Genomic DNA, 18,879 nt, shown 5'->3' on the forward strand with positions numbered 1-18,879 from the left:
AAGATGGATAAAGTGAAAAAATTATAAATGAAGCATTGTAGTTTTATAATCAAATTTATATTTTACACACACACACACACGTGTGTGTGTGTGTGTGTGTGTGTAGCCATTTAAGAATAGAGAATATTTGAACTTTTAACAATTTGAACAATTAATAAATGACTAAGAAGGAATGTTAGGTTGTTGTTGTTGTTTTTTTTTTAAGTTAATAAAAATCTACAGAGAAAGGGAAATTCTTTTGGAGAAGTTACATGCAAGTCAGACTATTATTGTATAGAAATCACCTTGGCTTCCATGGACATATCAATTTAAATATTTTAGTTCAGGACATGGCCAAGTTGTCCAATGATAATTTTTGGTTTTATTTTATTCATTACACAAGGCCCTCTAGGAGGGGAAATAACTGAACTGTCTTTATATATACACTCATTTTTACCACTATTTTCCTTTGAAACATGTTCAACCAAATATTCTTCCCAGCTCAAGAGATTTGAAGTACACTCCCCTCATGAGTTAATTTATAACACATCACAGTCTCTTAGAATAGCGGGTGTCCTTCATTCTATCTTTGGGATGAGCTAGCACTACAGGTGACCATTGCTAGCATTTGGAAGTCTGAGAACTGTGAGGAAACCCACCATGTTACCATTAAACATAGTCTAATTTTGTAGACTTTTATATAAAATTTTGGAAAGAGCAAAAATATTCAAATGCATCAGCTTGGAAGGACAGAGAAAATCAAGAAAGCACTAGTCAATTCTACAACTGCTTCTAAAAAATGAAATTTAAAAATAAAAGGGGAAAATATATAAAGCAAATCTACTTTTGGCATTGTTTTTGTGACTTAACATGCCTCCTTTCATCCCAATCCTAATAATAATAATAATCAATAATGGTATAGAAAACACAAAATACATTACCTACCTCTAAAAATTTCCTTTAGTATCTATCACACAAAAGAAATAAACTTGGCAAAAGAAACTAGCTAATCGAGGAGATCCTGGTAATAAAACTGAGATTAAAGATTTTTTGTGGAAAGGAAGACAGTTTTGCAAGGTACCCTGATTTTGGGGAAATAATTCATGAAAAGGCCTGAAAAAGGAAATACCTAATAAAATAGGAGTCAGGAAAAGTAAATGTTGTGCTAATTAAGAAGAAGAATACATGAACTGATCTGAAGCTCTCTACTGGATAACATGGTTATTTATTCAGGAAAGCTCAGCAATAAATATATTGTTGGGTACTCAAATATTTTTCAAAGACTATATAATAATACCAATGGAAAATGAAGAGGGGAATGTAATGCTGCTTAAGCTAAGATTAAAAAGTGAAACAAGTAGGAAAAGAAATTCATAAATACACACACACACATATATGTACTGATTTACATGTGTGGATATATTTTTATGATGCATCTTTTTATGTACATATTTGCATACAATCAATGAGGGAATTTGCCTTTATCATGCATATTTGTTACAAGAAATGTGTTATTTTTTTCTCCCTTTTTAAAAATAGGATTGCAAGTGAGAGTAAAAGATTCCCATAAATTAAAAGAACAAAAATAAAAGGATAGTCAGAGAAGAAGCTCTACAAATATGGAATGATATAAGCACTTGCAGTTGATTTGACTGTAAAGTTAGTTTTACCTGTCTTAGTTTGATAAAAAGATCTTCCATGGAGTGGGGCAAATTTATAAATAGTTATAAAATTGAAATTATCAATAAAAACTTTCTTAAAGGACATCAATACAAATTGAGTAAAAAAAAAAAAAAAAAAAAAAAAAAAAAAAAAAAAAAAAAAAGGTAAATGGAAAGGCAGGAACAATAACAAAAAAAAAATTGCAAATAACAATTACAATTTTTAAAAACTAAATTCCATTCAATTATCATGATCAAGACTGGTCCCAAAGAAGACATGAAATTACAAATCTACAAATCTCCTCCCTCATTTCTTTAAAGAATTAAGGGAACCATGGATGTTTCACTATGTTAGTTTATTATTTGCTTAAATTTTTATTTCCTCTATCTATATCTTTAAATATAAAGGTTGGTGTTCTAGGTTGAGACAGAGAAATAGATAAACATCTATAAAATTTATTGCCAAAAAAAATCTATTTAAAGACTTTCATAATCGCATTATATTTTTAACTTTTTAAAGTGTACGCAACTAAAACACACCACCAGGGGAGTGGTTAAATAAATCATGATAGATTAAGATAATAGAATTTTATAATGCAATAAAGATCAATATGCATGAAAAATATAAGGATATTTGGAGATACCTTTATGAAATAATGAGTAGAGGAAAAAAAAAGTATAGTATAGAGAATACACTAGTTTAAGTCACATTAAGAAAAGTAAATTAAATTGAAAGAACAAAGAAATTTTAAGAATACTGAGAATAGTAGTATCGGAGGTACTTAATGCATCCAAAATAATGAACTTTAAATTAGTTACTGAGCATACTTATTAATATATATAATTTAAAAGCAAGGCTATTTCTGGACTCTTGTCTGCTTAAAAAGAAAGGATTATAGAGAAAAAAACAAAGAGATGAGACAGAGAAGGAGCTTTAAAGGCAATTATTCTTAAAAGGCAAGATGAGTATAATAAAAGGGAAGGGAAGGAAAGTAGTTTTTTGTTTTGTTGTTGTTGTTGTTGTTTTTTACTGAGGCAATTGGGGCTAAGTGACTTGCCCCAGTTTACACAATTAGGAAACTTTAAGTATCTGAGGTCAGGTTTGAACTCAGGTCCTCCTGAGTTCAGGTTCTCTATCCACTATACCAACTAGCCACCCCAGGAACTAGATCTTTAAAAAAAAAAAGACATTGATAAAGGAAACTTGCTGTTGCTCCCAAAAGAAACTCATCTAAAGACTCCAGGCATTTTCACTGGTTGTTTAGTTCCCATTTTTGAAAAATTCTGCCCTTTCATCTGTCCTCAGGCTTCCTTAAAATATCACTTAAAATCCCATCTACCATGAGTTTTTTCCTGATTCCTCTTGATGACAGTATCTATCTTATGTATATATACATATATAGTGGTGTGTGTACATGTTTTTATGTATATGTGCCTGTATGCAAATATATGTAAATAGTTTTACAAAGTGACAAAGTCTGCCTATATCTCCACAATTAAATTTAACTAGATATTGTCTCATAATTCACTAGACAGTCCCTCAAACCAACCTGGTTCTTGCTATTCAAATATCATTACATTTGAATATAATCTCCTAGTCATTCTTTTTTATTTTTTTTGGGGGGGGAGGGGTACAGGTTGTTTCCTATGCCTGGAATGAACTTATTCTCTTCCTCTTCTTTTAAAAATTAGCTTCCAGTAAGAATTAACTCAAGTATCACCTCCTGGCAGGAGATAATGCTGATTACTATCAATAAAATGGAAAAGATCATAAGAGGGGAAAACAACAGATGTACCCACAAGCTAGACAAGAGGACACAAATGTCCCAACTGCTGTAAAAGGGAAAAGAATTTGCAATTCACACCAATGAATACAAGTTCAAGTCTTGGGAAAATTCTAGAATGAATCATTAAAATAATGGCTGGCGAAATTCTAGAAAAGGAAGTGGTGATTACAGTCAAAAAGACTTCATTTGTTCATTCATATCCTGTTCACACCATACAAGATTATTGTTGATAACCTTCCCCTTGGATACTTCTTTAGACTCTCAAATGGTTATAACTCCTATCTGTCCCACTGCTCTTTCTCAGTCTTCTTTGCTGTTAACCATGAGTTACCCCCAAAACTCTGCCCTGGACCCAATTTTATTTTCTCTCTATCCTAACTAAAATCCCATCTTTTACAGAGCTTTTCCCAATCCCTTTTAATCCCAGTGACTCCCCAGCTTGAATAACTTCCTACTGAGGTTTATAGCTTGTTTATATGTGTCTGTCTCCATACTATCTCTCCAGCTACACTGTCAGTTTCAAGAGTAGGGATTGCCTTTTGTCTCATACTAGATGACACATAGAAGATGCTAATTAAATGGCTATTGACTAATCTCATAAGCAACCATGAAGTCAATTATCATTTTTGTGCAGATGACTCTGAGAGCTGTACATGCCTTCCTAGAGTTTCAGCCACATGTCACTTCCATTAGACCTTAAATTCCTAGATTTATTTTTAAACGTTCTTTGTATTCCCAGTGCTTACCACAGTATAGCATTTAATAGATGCTTGTTGACATACTGACTGGCTTCCTGCTATGCTTCCTCTAAAATGATTAGGGAGAGAGAGAAATCTTCCAGGATTTGTGAGGATGGAGGAGTGAAGTAACAAATGGGAAAAGTACTGAGAAATAAAACCAAAAGATAAAAAAAAAAAAAAAAAAAAAAAAAACAAGCTTTTTCTTTTCTATTCCATTTTCCTCTGTATGGCAAGAACTGCAAGAGGAGCAATTAACCTTTGTTGTAAACACAAATTTTACTGATAAGGGAATATCCAGGTGCTAAGTGAACTGTTCTATAAAGTGATGATTATCTCTCAGCCACTTAAAAGCCTTACTAAAAGTCAGAGATTCAAAAATGATGCCAGAACTGAAGGAGACTGCCCTCCAGGAAAGCTCCAGAATGTTTCAATGAGGAAGGGATGTGGTAATAATGTTGTTGTGACATTGTTTCCTTAAGGATAACCTTATGCAAAATTCCTTTCAGGACATTCTGAACTTGACTTTTACATTTAGTCTTTTAATAATATATTTATACTATCTTATCTGTTATAAAAGGGTGGGGGGGTGGAGAGAGTGAGGGAGATAGATCACAATGGATAAAGCACTGGACCTAGAGTGAGAAAATTTGAGTTCAAATTCACATCTTTATTAGCTTTGTAACCATGCAAATCACTTAATCTCTAAATAACTCCGTTTCTTCACCTACAAAATAGAGATAGTTACAGCATTTAACTTTGAAGATTATTGTGAGGTTCAAATGAGATATTGTTTTAAATGCTTTACAAACTTTAAAGCATTATATAAATGATTGCTATGATCATTGTTAAACTGATTTCTGGGGAATCTTGGTTTCTATAAGGCAGTCTACTAAAATTTTCAAAAATGAAATATACAGTAACTATAGTAATACAAAAGAAAACAATGATAATATAATTCATATGAATTATCAGAAACTTTTGCACTGCACTGTGTTATAAGTACATACAACATTAGTTAACATATAAAATCATAAGAAATATCTTGAAAATTGATCACATGGTTTAAAGGAGGTATCTTGCTGATTTAAACTCAAGAAAATTCCAAGTAGTTTGGATAGGTAAACTGACAATCTATAATTTCATAGCATGTGAATATTAAATAATGTCCATTTATATTCATCACATATTACTAATTCATTAAACTACTGGTTTCATGGGTGTAAACTCATATTTTGGAGAACTCCCTGTACCAATGCAAAAATGAATTTTTTTTTTGCATAGTTATTTTCTTATATAGATGACTGAGCCAAGTTAAGTGACAATATGGGGCAAGAGGCTGTCAAGGAAGCTAATATGAGTTTGAAGGTTGGATTAACCCATGTCTTCTTGATTCTGAGCCAAGCTCTCTTAACACTATATAGTGCTACTATCGTTGCCCCACATTTTTAATGATCAGGATAAATGGATGTTACTAGAAACTCTGAAGAGTCAAGAAAGCAGATGAATATTTTAATAAAGAAACTAAGAATAAATGTAAAACCCTCTAGGCTGAAAATCAAGTCCTAAATTGAGGGGAGGAAATGCAATTTGATGACTAACTCTAATTTGAATTCATGTCTTGTCATCTTAGTTTGTGGTTCAAAAAAAGACAATTTTACATCTACAGCAAAATTACAAAGGGAGGAGGAGGAAAAGGAGGAGGAGGAGGAGGCAGGGGGGAAGGGTGGGAGAGAGAGAGAAAGAGAGAGAGAAGAAAAGAGGAGGGAAGGAGAGAGGGAGGAAAAAAAGAAAGGGAAAAAGGGAGAGAGAGACAGAGGGAGAAAACAACTTACAAACAAAGCTCTTATTCTTGTAAAAGAAATTTAATCATATGCTAATCATGGACAATATTTTGTTGAAAGAGAACTTTAAGTAGGTATTTTACTTTATGTAAACAAATGATTTTTTTGAAAGTTAACAAGCAATAATCACAGAGGATCTTGTACTCCTTGTACCTTTCAGGCAATTCTATGGCCATAAATATGTGATCTCGTATAAAATAATGTTTGTGAATGCCTGTTTATTATGTTTGCATATTTTTAAAAGATGTTTTTTGATTTATGTAAAACCTAGAAATGGATGAGCATTATCTTTTCATGAATATTTATTTTCTGGTATTAATAAATGGCAGTAATTTTTCTAATATTTTGTATCTTTTCCTCTTTTCGATAACATCAGAATAAATTCAACTATTTATTAATGCCTACTATGTATCAATTCCTACTTCTACTTACATATTCCACAAAGAAAAGATGATACATATAAATATACAAGATAGAGCTATAAATATAAATGATATAGATCTGATACATTGACTCTGATTCTATAATTTTAAGGAGATGAGGACATATACAAATTTAGGCATGGGGGATAGGAAATGACAAGTTATAAAAAGCAAATGCTAAATAAATTGACAATAAGTGGGCAATGATTTACCATACTATAGAATATATGAAGAAAAAATGTACAATAAGCCTATAAAAATATCCTGAAGCATATTGTGAATGATTTTAAAAGCTAAATATAATATTTTACCATGCAAGCAAGTAACACTATCAAACTTTTGCTGAAAGACTAGAAAAGAGGGATACCAATTAGAAGGCTATTTGAACTAGTCCACACAAAAATACCTTAACTAAAATTGTCATGTGAGTAAAGGGGACAGATACAATATATATTCTTGAGGTAAAATCATTAATATTTGGCAAAAGAAGAACTAGTTAAGGATAAAGTTGAGATAGCAAAATTAGCTAAAAGAAACTGAGAAGGTAATGTGTCTGGGGATTATTGGGCTACATTTCTATTTGAGATTAATAATACCACTGTTTTGGGTATTAATCTCAAATAAAAACATAGCCCAACAATGCAAACAAAGACCCCTACAGGTTTCATATCAACTTAGTTATAAAATATTATTTTGCGATGTATTTTTATTTATTCTGTTAACTATTACTATTATTAATTACATTTGAATCTGGTTCCCAAATTTACCTCCTTGTCACTTTTGATTTTGGAGAAAAGGTTATAATCCATCTGGCATTGGATTATTCTCACCATGTGCCTGATTCTCAATACTCTTGGATGAAGTCACAAAACTGTTCTAACTGGGTTCACTGCAATTATTATCAGGTAATCTCATCTGTGTCTTCACTGCTATTTCCCAAACTTTTAGTCTTTTTCTGACTGACATGCCCCTTCTCTCCTTCAATTACTCATTCCATATCCTTTGTGCCTCTTCTGTCATTTAAGGATTTACAAATTCCTTCTTCTACTGAGAAGTTGGAAATCCTTCTTTATGATGATTTTTTTCTTTGTCCATTGACCTACTGTTGTACCTTAAGAATTCCTGGGTTTTGTCATCATAGCACCATTGAATCATTAGGACTACCAGGTCTTAACCATTTGGCCATCAGCAAAACTTTCATTTGTATTGCCTCTCCCAAATAGAGATAACAGAGAGAAAGAATGTTATCATTTGTTCTATTTATATCAATTCAACATGTGTGTGCATACACACATGTATGCATGTAAAACCTATGTATGTGTACACATGTGTGGATATAAAACCATGTGTGTTTTATATGAATATACATATATACATTATATATATTCACACAAACCTATATGTAAGAAAAAGTGGTTAATAAATGTTTTTTCATCCATTCATTTTATGTGTCTGAGGTCTTCTATTCTTTAGCATGTTAATACAATTAAAGACTCCTAGATAGATTTAACATATATAACTTTCATGTTCATCTGATTACTAATCAAGTAAACCATTGCACTGGGAAAATCAGCAAGCATTTATTAAGTCATCAAGCATTAACAAGTACTTCCTATGTGCCACCCACTATATTATCTACTGGCAATACAAAGAAAGGCAAAAATAGTCCTGCTGACAAGGAATTCACATTCTAATGGGGGGATAAAATATGCTAACAATGTCACATACAAAATATATACAGAGAAAATTGAAGGCAAACTCAGAGGGGAGGCAGTAAAATTGAGAAGGCTGGGGAAAGCCAATTAAATTTCAAAAATTAAGTATTAGAATAGCTTGAATCATGGAAAGTTCTGAATAGTCTGTTCAAGAAACCCCCCTGTAGGATTCCTATAAACACTTGCTTCTATAAACACTCTACTCTACACTGCAATTTAAGAAAGCTTTACTTTGGCTGATGTAACCACAAAGGCAAAACTCCCATTTGGGAGATTTCCCTTCAACCACAAAGTGAAAGAAATATATGAATATGTCTGTAAAGCTTTCACTTACTTGGCAATATTCCTGACATCTTCCTGAAAGCATCCCAACCTACAATAGATAAGATGTTTTACCAAAACCATAAGGACAAATGAGATGCCAAAAGAACCATCTTACATGCAACAATGAACAAGGAAAAAGGGCAAAAGATAGATCCAGAATCAGAAAATAAAGATTCTTTGGTTTCCCACCAATTCAAAGCAAAGATTAAGGAATTGACAAAACAAAGGGATGAGACAAAAGGATTTGGAATGGGAGGATTTAAATTCAAGTATAAGCTCTATTTACTACCTACATGACTTTAGACAAGCCACTGAAACTCTCAAAAAGCTTCACTTTCCCAATCAGGAAAATGAAAAGATGAGACTCAATGACCTATAAAGTTTCTATCAGCAGTAATTCTATGATGATGAGTTCTATGGATGATGGACTCATGTTAGGAGACCTAAAGTATCCCAGTATTTTGGACAGACTCCCAATGGAAGATTGCTGAGAAAGCATGGACATGAGTCACATAAGATGAAGAGGTACAGATTGCCTCTTGCACTGTATGCTTGCAGGGTGAACTAATGGTATAGAGTTCAAAAAGACATTGAAAAAAGAAACATGACTAAATGGAACAACCATGAAGTAATATTGCCTGTGGAGGTAAGTTCCATCCTAATTCTAAATCTATGGAACTATTACACAATTCAAATTAGAAATTGAGGCCTGAAAGCTTCCATGATCTGACAAAAGTTTTCTACTGTTATTCAGTCATTTTTCAGTCACATCCAATTCTTTAAGAACCCACTTGGGGTTTTCTTGGCAAAGATAAAGCGGAGTGATTTGCCATGTCCTTCTCCAGCTCATTTTACAAATGCAAATAGAGTTCAGTCTCTCAGCTAGGACATGTCTGAGGTCAAACTTGAACTCAAGTCCAGACCCAGCAATCCATCCCCATACTAAGACACCTACTAGCCCTAACAAAAGTAACAAGTAATGAATGGCAGAGTTAAGATAGGAATACATATCTTCTGATAACAAATCTAGCACTCTTACTACTATACAATGAATTGCTTGTGATTTTATTTAATGTCTGAAATGAAATTAATATGAAAATAGGTTTGGGGTTTTAAATCGTCATTTTATTTTAAACCAGTAGTGAATCTTAAAATGTCCAACATCCACCTCCCTATTTATTCTGAAAGTAGAAAACTGGCAAAACAGTTTAACTGACCTAATCATCAAAGTCACAAAACTAATTCAAATCAAGTGAACAATCATTTAAATGCACCATATGCAGACATATTATACTGGGAATGCAAAAAAAAAAAAAAAAAAAGGCAAAGAACATTCTCTAATCTCAAGGAGTAGACAGTCTGATAGACTGGAGAGATAATATGCAAAAAACCATGTAAAAATAAGATTTCTATGGGATAAATTGGGGATTTAGCAAAATGAATTTGGGGGGGGGGGAGAATTGGGGAAACTAGTAAAAAGGAGAATGAGGGGGAAACCATAGAGAAAGCTGCATTTTAATAGAGACTTGAAGGAAACCAAGCAGAGGAGATGAATTGGAAGAATACCAGATACTTGGGAGACAGAGAAAAATACTGAGTCAGTACATAGGAGGGCCTTGAGCAAAATAGGATTTTATATTTGATCCTGGAGCAGGAACTAGAATTCAGATGTGCTATTATTATAATACTGAATATACTAATATACTACTATACAGGAAGTTTTCTTTATTGAATGGAAACAATAATTACAAAATCATACTGAACCAGAATGAAACCAATACTACAATAATTCTTTATGGAAAGGGTATGAAGCAATTCTTGATGTTTCTCTGCGAATTGGCTTTCTTTTCATTTTTTCCCCAACTGATTCATAAAGTTTAAAAAAAAAAAAAAAAAAGTGAAGACAAATTGGCCAACAAGCTATTGATAAACCTCTGCTCAATATAGGAGAAAAGAGGATAAATAACAACTATTATATGCCAGGTACTGTCAAAAACACATTTTAGAAATGTCATTTCATTTGAGAGAATCTAGAAAAGTACACTTATACTCCCTCTATTATTGTTGCACCAGTTCTGCAGTAAATTTTCCATTACTAAATGGTATAATATCTTTTTTTTTTAATTGGAGACAAAAGAATTAAGATAATTAGATTTCAATTTATTGAGAATTTCCAGGAATTATCTGTAATTATTCTCAACCTTACAATTGTAAGATTCAGAGTGAATTTTTAAAATAGTTATTATGTTGTATCTACCAGAATAAAGAATGGAAAGAATACTTATTTTTCTTTTAACTTTGACACAAAGATCGAACTCTGAAGATATAGTGAACGTACAAATGTGGCAAGCAACATGAAAATTCAGTTCATTTGAATCATGAACCTACAATTATTGACAGTGAAAGTGGCAGATGGCACCCACATTGAACTTCAATGCTCAGATTTGACCTCATTTGCACATAACATATTAAATAATTTTTATGCTGCATTGTCAGTTGGAACAAATTTGCTACATTAGTCTCGCTTTTGTTGACTTTATTTTGAATTTTGTTTTCATTGAAAAAGCTAAATATTGTATTTATATGGAACTTGCACCCCCCAAAAAAAATTTCTTGGTTTTGATGATGGCTTTTTGCCTTCCACCCAGAGGGTCTCCTTCCCTCAACTCACCCAGATATATACACTGAAAAGTTAGAAAAACTCTGAACCAGAATAATAAGTAAAATATACTAAGGCAAATTTTAATCCAGTCACGACTTTTTTTTTTTTTTTAATTTCACATCTTAGAACTTTTGCTAAGAAGGTTGAAACAGATTTCAAGGATTCTTAAGTTTGCAGGATCATAGAACCCTTTGACAATCTGATAGTTCCAGACTCATGTTTTTAAATGCATAAAATAAAATACAACAGCAAAGAAAACACAAATTACTGAAATACAGTAAGAAAAGCATTAAAAAACAAAAAACAAAAACAACTCATGGATTATATGGTAATCTTAGACCCTATCCAGCTCTAAAATTTTATGATATATTCTAAACACAGATCTTTTCAAACTACAAAACTTGGCCACTTATTTCAATTACTATTATCAAGTTCAAAAGGAAGGTGATTTTTTCAGTGGTTATAATGGAAAAGACAAGTACCTAATTTTCCATTGAATGTTTTTACACACACACACACAAACAAACACACACACACACACACACACACACACACACACACCCCTTATGCAATATGATACAGTGAGTATGGTATTTTTAAATATCTATTTTGTGAAAATTTTATTCTCAATTGTAAATTCTGACTTTTATTCAAACATAAAATTCATTCTACATTTCAGTAGGTGCTGGAGCCTACAATAATAAGTCTTATCAATAAATTATTTTTTTCCTTTTAGTCTCTTAAAATCAAGGTAGATTAAATATTTTGATTAAAAATCCGCAGGTCACTGATTTGTATGCATAATGACAGAATTTAGTTCCACTAAATAAATATGCTTATTAGGATAATGTATTGATCAAATATTAAAGAAGGAAATAACATATTGGCATAAATAACAGGAATAATGTAATTCTAAAAGATCAGAAGAAAATGTCAAATTTATTTCTTATACTTATTTGAAAAGCTATTGCTTTTTATTTTTAGAAAATTTTTTATGGCCTGAACAAATACCAAGAGTTATGAACATTTTAATTATATGTAATTGTGTTTCTTTTTAAAAATTATATATCCTTTGCCACTCCTAAGGCACAGCTTAATACTTTTTTTTTTTTAAAGAAAAAAAAGTATGTATCTTTACACCTAACTCTGTATAACAAAGAGAGGGGGGAAAAAGAGAAAAGAATCTTTTTGTACCTAAAATGTTTATAGCAGCTCTTTTTGTGGTGGTCAAGAATTAGAAATTGAAAGAATGTCTATCAATTGGGAAATAGCTAAATAAGGTCTGTCATATAATTGTAATAAAACATTATTGTGCTATATAAGAAATAATGAGCAGGATGATTTCAGAAGAACTTGAGAAGACTTATATGAACTGATACAGAGAAAAGTAAACAAAAACCAGGAAAATATACACAGTAAATAGCAATATTGTACAATGAACAGTTGTAAATGAATTAGCAATGATCCAAGACAATTCCAAAGGACTCATGATGAATGATGCTACATATAACCTAAATCAGATTGCTTACCATCTCAGGAATGGTAAGTGGGGGGAAAGAATGATAGAATACATGAAAATTGTACATGAAATTGGGGGAATTAAAATAGTATTGCTCAAAGTGTTAATTAAATTATCAAGTTAATTAAATTATTAATTAAATTAAATTAATTTCATTAATTGAGACTAATCAAAATCTATGTTGGTTATATTCAATGTCAATAAGCTATTTCATATATTAGTCTGAAACACTAACCAATGTTCACTAAATAATATACACCAAAAATAGAAAAAAGCAAACTTCTTTTAGTAGTGATCTTTTCAATTTTAATGTCAATCACAATTTACAAAAATCATCAAATAAAAAGTACGTTTAAGTGCCAAAGTATGTTATCTAATTTATTTTGACCAGCAACCATACTAAAAGCAAAACTTAATCATCTGCCTTTTAATTTGCAGTTTCATGTCATATAAATGAATGTCATTTTTAAAAAGTTCTTTCATCTGTATATATGCTTTATTCATAAATAAAGAACAATAATGTGTTTATCATTATTCAAAGACTTTTTTGTAATCAAACAAATTACCTAGGATAAACTGTCAATTTATTTAGTTGGTCTCCATTTAGTGGTTTTTAGTTTGGAATGATGTTAAGCTCAATGCATTCTGTAAAAATAATATTTTGATCATTAATGTCTCTGTTTGTAAACATAGAGAAGTCTCTAACTTGGTTCTGTGTTATTAAGTAGCCTTAAACCTTAAGAAAACTTAACAGAAACAAAGCAGGTAAGAAAGAAAAGTAAAATCTGTTTCCACTTCATTAATTCTATTCCAGGATTTCAATCATTTATATAAATGCTGAATCTGACTCTGGATTATTTGTATATGTCCAAAGCAGCTGTCTAGCCCAGACCTGGTAAAGAACAAAGGGAAAATATATATTGAAAATAAGCATCCTTGGCAATCACAGAGTTCCCTGTCTTTCTGATACCTTTTTGGGGTCCAAAGCTGAGCTTCAGAGGATTATTCATCTTGCTCTATCTATTATAGTGAGGCACCAAGGGCCTTTAACTATAAATAAGTCAAGATTACAATTTTAGGATATTATTTAGTGAAACTACTTATATGATTTCAAAAAGACTTTTTAAATTCCATTTAAGTCATTAAATTAAATCAAAAATTAAGTCACTGGTTTTCCCAAATTTTGATTATTTTTTAAGTGATTCCTAAAGTCTTCCATTACCTAATTAGGGGTGACAAAAAAGGGGTTCTGGCTTCTTGTAGCCTATAACAGAAGAAGGCAAGCTCTGTCAGGGCGTTATACCTTACATGTCACTCTTGTACCTGGCTATGTTCAAAGAAACCCATGAAGGAAAGATTAAACACCAAATGATTCGTTTATTTGCCCATAGGAACTCATAAAATCATAAGAATGAAGCTGTATTCTGTATTTGTAGAGAAAGAATATCTACATAAAATAGAAGACCTTTGCAGATCTAAAGAACTGCTTCAATTTATGATCAAAATTATTTTTATATTTTCTAAACCTATTTGTTCTTCTTTTGCCAATTTATAGGTTAATACAATGTTTCAAAAATAATTATCTCAGTTGACAATTACCTGACATCTGAAGATTTAAAAGGTATAAATTCGTTTTGCCTTTCTAACACAGAAAAGGAAATACAAGTGTTAATAATCCACAGGTGAAGAAACATGAAGAGAGTCATCCATAATCAAAGTCATACTGGACACAGAACTGTATTCAGATGTTGCTTGATTTTCTCAGTCAAGTAATATTTCCATGACAATAGTAAGTCCTAAAACTCCTTTCACCAACAATCAACCCCTCCCTAAAAATGTGATTTTTAAGATAATGTAATATGCTATTCATAATTGGTTGTTTTACAATTACAAGCTACAAGAAGTCTTTCAAAGCAATTGGACTATCTAAAGAGACTCAACATATTTTAGAGAAATGCAAATTCAGACATAAGAAAACAGGAAGCTACTTTTTAAAAATCATAAAACACCACCAAAATGCATCAGAATTTTCCAGATAAAGGCAAATATAATGAAAAACAAAACCATTACATGCATATTATATACTCAAGGAAGGAGGGATGGGATAGATACATAGAGAAATTTTGATGAGTAACAAGGAACAATATCAATACAATTTATATTTTTAAAAGAAAGAACTATAAACTTTTAACGGCAAGGCTGGTTCTTTTTGACTTTATCTAGGACAAAAGAGCATTCTGTCTTCTACTAAAGGTTTTGTTCAGTTGCTGACACTTTTCATTATGAAGGAGCTTTATGTTTAAACAAAAGGCTCTTCTGACTATATAGATTTATTGAATTTATGGAGTGCTTATTATGGGCCAGGTATGATGCTAAGAATGGGGGATACATCCTAGCAATGTAAAGTAGTCTCAACTTTCAGTCTTATAAAGAATTCCTGAGCAAACACCGTCAACTCTCAAACCCCTGCTCTGCTCCTATCCCCTTCCTCTGATGGGCCACTTCCTCCACTTGAAGGGCAGTCCCCATGCTTCCAGCCCGGTTACCCCATTATTCTCCATGCTCTGCTCCCAGACTCGCTGGAATTCTTTCTCCACCATGCTTCAGAACAAATACATTCTCTGCAACTTCCCCATTTTTCAGCTTTCTTTTATATGAATTCTTCCCATTATAAATGGCCACTCCTTGAGATGAGGGATCAACTTTCTTATTGTTTATATCTATATTTTCAACATTTGCATTGTGCGATGCATTTATTAAACACTTGTTTACGTGAGAGGAGACAAACCATGATAAATGCGATACAAACAGATGTTGCTATTGTTGAGGCATTTTTCAGTCCTGTTGGACTCTTCATGATCACATATGGGGTTTCTTGGCAAAGATACAAAGATGCTTTCCCATTTCCTTCTCCAATTTATTTTACATATCAGAAAGGCAAACTGCGACCAAAACTGAACGGGCTCTGTCACCTAGCTAGCAGCCTGAATAACACATTATCTCATTTGATCTTCACAATAACCCAATTACTTATTTTTTTACTTCATACACAAGAAAAGAACATCTTTGAGAACTTGCAAAAATTCTTCAGAAACTAAAGCAGGAGAACAGATTTTTCCCTACTCTAATGTAAAATTTCCTACATACAGTCAGTGATATCCTAGGCAACACACTTAACCCTGTTTAGCTCAGTATACCTAAAATGATCTAGGGAAGTAAATGGTAAATGTCTCCAGTATCTTTGCCAAGAAAATCCCAAAGGATCCACAAAAAGATATAAATGACAAAACTGAAAGACAAAAACCAAAAAGGAACAAGTATATTACAGGTATGGGGATAAGATCCCCGGACTAGAGAGAGAATGTTGTCTTTGAGCAATAAGCAGGCTAGTTTAATAGAAACACAAAGTTGGAATGAAAAAGTGACTGGAGACAAATTGTGAAGAGCTTTCAATGGCAAACTGCAAAATTTGCATTTTATCCCCGAGGCAATATAAAAACCACCTGACCCTTTTTGATCACAGAAGGAAGTTAAAGTCTAAAAGTCTAAAGACTTTTGGAAATATCACTTTAGCAGCCTAATATCATTTTGGTGGCCATGTAGGAGATGAATTGGAATTGGGGAAGAGTAGATGCATGTGGACCAAATAGCAGACTACCCAATAGTACAGATGAGAACACTAATTTTAAATCCAAATACTGTATTTTGCATGGTCAAAGGCAAAATATGACAAAAATGTTCTTAATTTCTTTTAAGGAAAAATCTTAACTTGTCACCCTCTATAAAATGAACTCCAAGAAAGGATTTTCTTTTATTTCCTTTCTTTGTATCTCCAATGCCAAGTACAATTGTTTAGAACAGATGAGATGCTTAATAAAGGCTTATTGATTGATAATAGTTTTGACTGGTCTCAAATTACTTTTTAAAAATTGAAGATGAAGGTGATTACTACATACCAATCTGATACAAAAATGAGCAAGTACAAAGTACACATTTTTGTTTATTTTCTTAATTTGAATTTCATACAAAAATGCTTTCTAAATCTTTTTCTGATATTTGCAAAAGTTATATTCATTTCAAAAACTATGCAAAGTCTAAAGTGCCCCACAGAATTTGTTCACATCAATTTAATGTGTTTGTTATGTGAGAATCTATTGGGCTAAAAAGCTGAGTAGACAAATCTGAATCATAAATTAAAAAAGAAAATCTGACATGTCACATAAAGCCTTTGTCAATATTTTATTCTAATGACTTAGAAACGTATTTCTTAAGCTGTATAGACCTTAATATTCCAAGAAGATTTAAAAGTTTGAAACACATTACCAAGATTCATTATATAACTTAATTCTTTTTGATGGACATTTCACTTTTATGATCTTGTCTCCAACTTACCATTGAAATGAGTCCAAACCCCTTTACAAACCTAACAAAGATTTTTGGTTGTCTTCTATATGCCCTATTATATTATTTCTGTGTTATAGAATACTGTAAATTATATGGCTAAATTATTAATTAGTATAAATTAATATGGGCAGCTAGGTGGACAGTGGATAGAATATTAGGCCAGAAGTCACAAAGATCTGAGTTCAGAATTGACTTCAGATACTTATTAGCTGTGTGATTCTAGACAAGTCATTTAACCCTGTTTGCATCAGTTTCCTCATGTGCAGAATGAGCTAGAGAAGGAAATGGCAAACTATTCTAGTGTCTTTGTATTGAAACTCCAAACTGGGTCATAAAGAATCAGACATAAATGAAAATAGCTTTCAACAACAAATAAATACAGAAACAAATTTAAATAGTCAACAAGTACTTACTAAGTAGCTATTATCATCTATTAAATATTAGAGATAGAAAGAAAAGGCAAGACAAAGATAGGGAGAGCTATATAACATTTTAATAATTTTTTATATCACAGACATGCAAAATACACCAGACAAAAATATCACATACAAATTTAATATAAATTTTAAAAATTAAAAAAAAAACTTGTCATTTTACTATCTCACTTTAATGAGGCTGTTAAATTTTTAGTACAAGCCATTCATTTTAGCATGAAAATAAGTTAGTCCTCATACCTAAGAAATGTCTTATCATGAAAACCTCCAGAAATATAGTTCAAATCTGGTAATTATATAATATTTTTCATGAAACTATCATGTGGCACCAAAACACATACGAACATTAAATATTTTTTAGATTAAATGATGATTATCAAGCATGGGGAATTGGCTCAAGCCCATGTTCATTTCAACATCTGAGGATTTAAGTTTCTTGACAAGAAAAAAAGCCATTCACCATCTTTGCAGAAAAGTTCATACTTTTTAACCTATAGTTCTTTTTTTTTATATGATACTATAAACATGTTATATATAGCTTGATGGACAGTTTCACCTTTAACTGAACCAACTCAAGTTAAGGGAAGATATGGACATTTATCCAGGTTCCTTTTACTGAGGCCCACTATAATGATGCTGCCAGAGGGATTCCATAGCAGCCTTAGATATCTTGGAATTATGCTATATTTATTTTGGAACTGTGGGTCTTTCCTTCTCTTATTAAATCTTCTTTTTGCCAAGAGAAAATTGGAATAAAAAGCAGAAAAGCTTAGATGTATAGATATTTCAACTTGATAGAATAGCATAAAATTTCAAGCCTAGGGGGAAAAAAATCTCAGTGTTGTTAAGGTTCTCCTATATGAAAAGGATCTATCTCATTTTTAAAAAAAAAGGATATTGCATCAAAACAACACATTGACCATGTTGAATATTTTACGGGTTCTATTTGGGAATGTAGAGGAAGTTAATTCCTTATTAATTTTTTTTAAAGTGAAAAGATGGAGGGGAAAGCTTCAATAAACAAACAAATAAAGACAAAAAGCTACCCGAACAAGGTAATATGTTAGTAAGCTATTGTTAAATTTTTAATTTTTAAATGAAATTTACAAAAGAATTCACATGTATTTCAAGTGAATTTCACAATCCTCTGTTTTCTGTACATGGCAAATTCTGTGCTTGATTACTAAATCCACAATAAATGTGTGTATACACATACATATAGTACAGAGAACAATATATATGATTCATTACTTCTTTTATTATGATAAATTGCACAGGAAACACTGGATGACAGAATTGGGGGAAAACACAAGCATCATGGATGGAAACTAACAATTAAGGATAAATGCAGAATCTATTTTTTTTTCAAGTTTATTAAATGGGGTAAAGAT

General features: G+C 31.7%; 1 protein-coding gene across 8 annotated transcripts in view; it reads right to left on the bottom strand.

The window, feature by feature from the left end:
• Positions 1-18,879, bottom strand: part of MLLT3 (MLLT3 super elongation complex subunit) — a 268,850-nt gene that overhangs the window by 130,383 nt on the left and 119,588 nt on the right. For 4 of the 8 annotated variants that reach the window (XM_074281854.1, XM_074281848.1, XM_074281850.1 and 1 more), the window contains one exon: positions 8,480-8,518. The exons of the other annotated variants lie outside the window; for them this stretch is intronic. In XM_074281854.1, the coding sequence (XP_074137955.1) occupies positions 8,480-8,518 (39 nt within the window). The remainder of the gene's footprint in view (positions 1-8,479; positions 8,519-18,879) is intronic. 8 annotated transcript variants of the gene reach the window in all.

This window comes from Sminthopsis crassicaudata, chromosome 1, assembly GCF_048593235.1.
Source record: "Sminthopsis crassicaudata isolate SCR6 chromosome 1, ASM4859323v1, whole genome shotgun sequence".
In the NCBI taxonomy this organism is placed as follows: domain Eukaryota; kingdom Metazoa; phylum Chordata; class Mammalia; order Dasyuromorphia; family Dasyuridae; genus Sminthopsis; species Sminthopsis crassicaudata.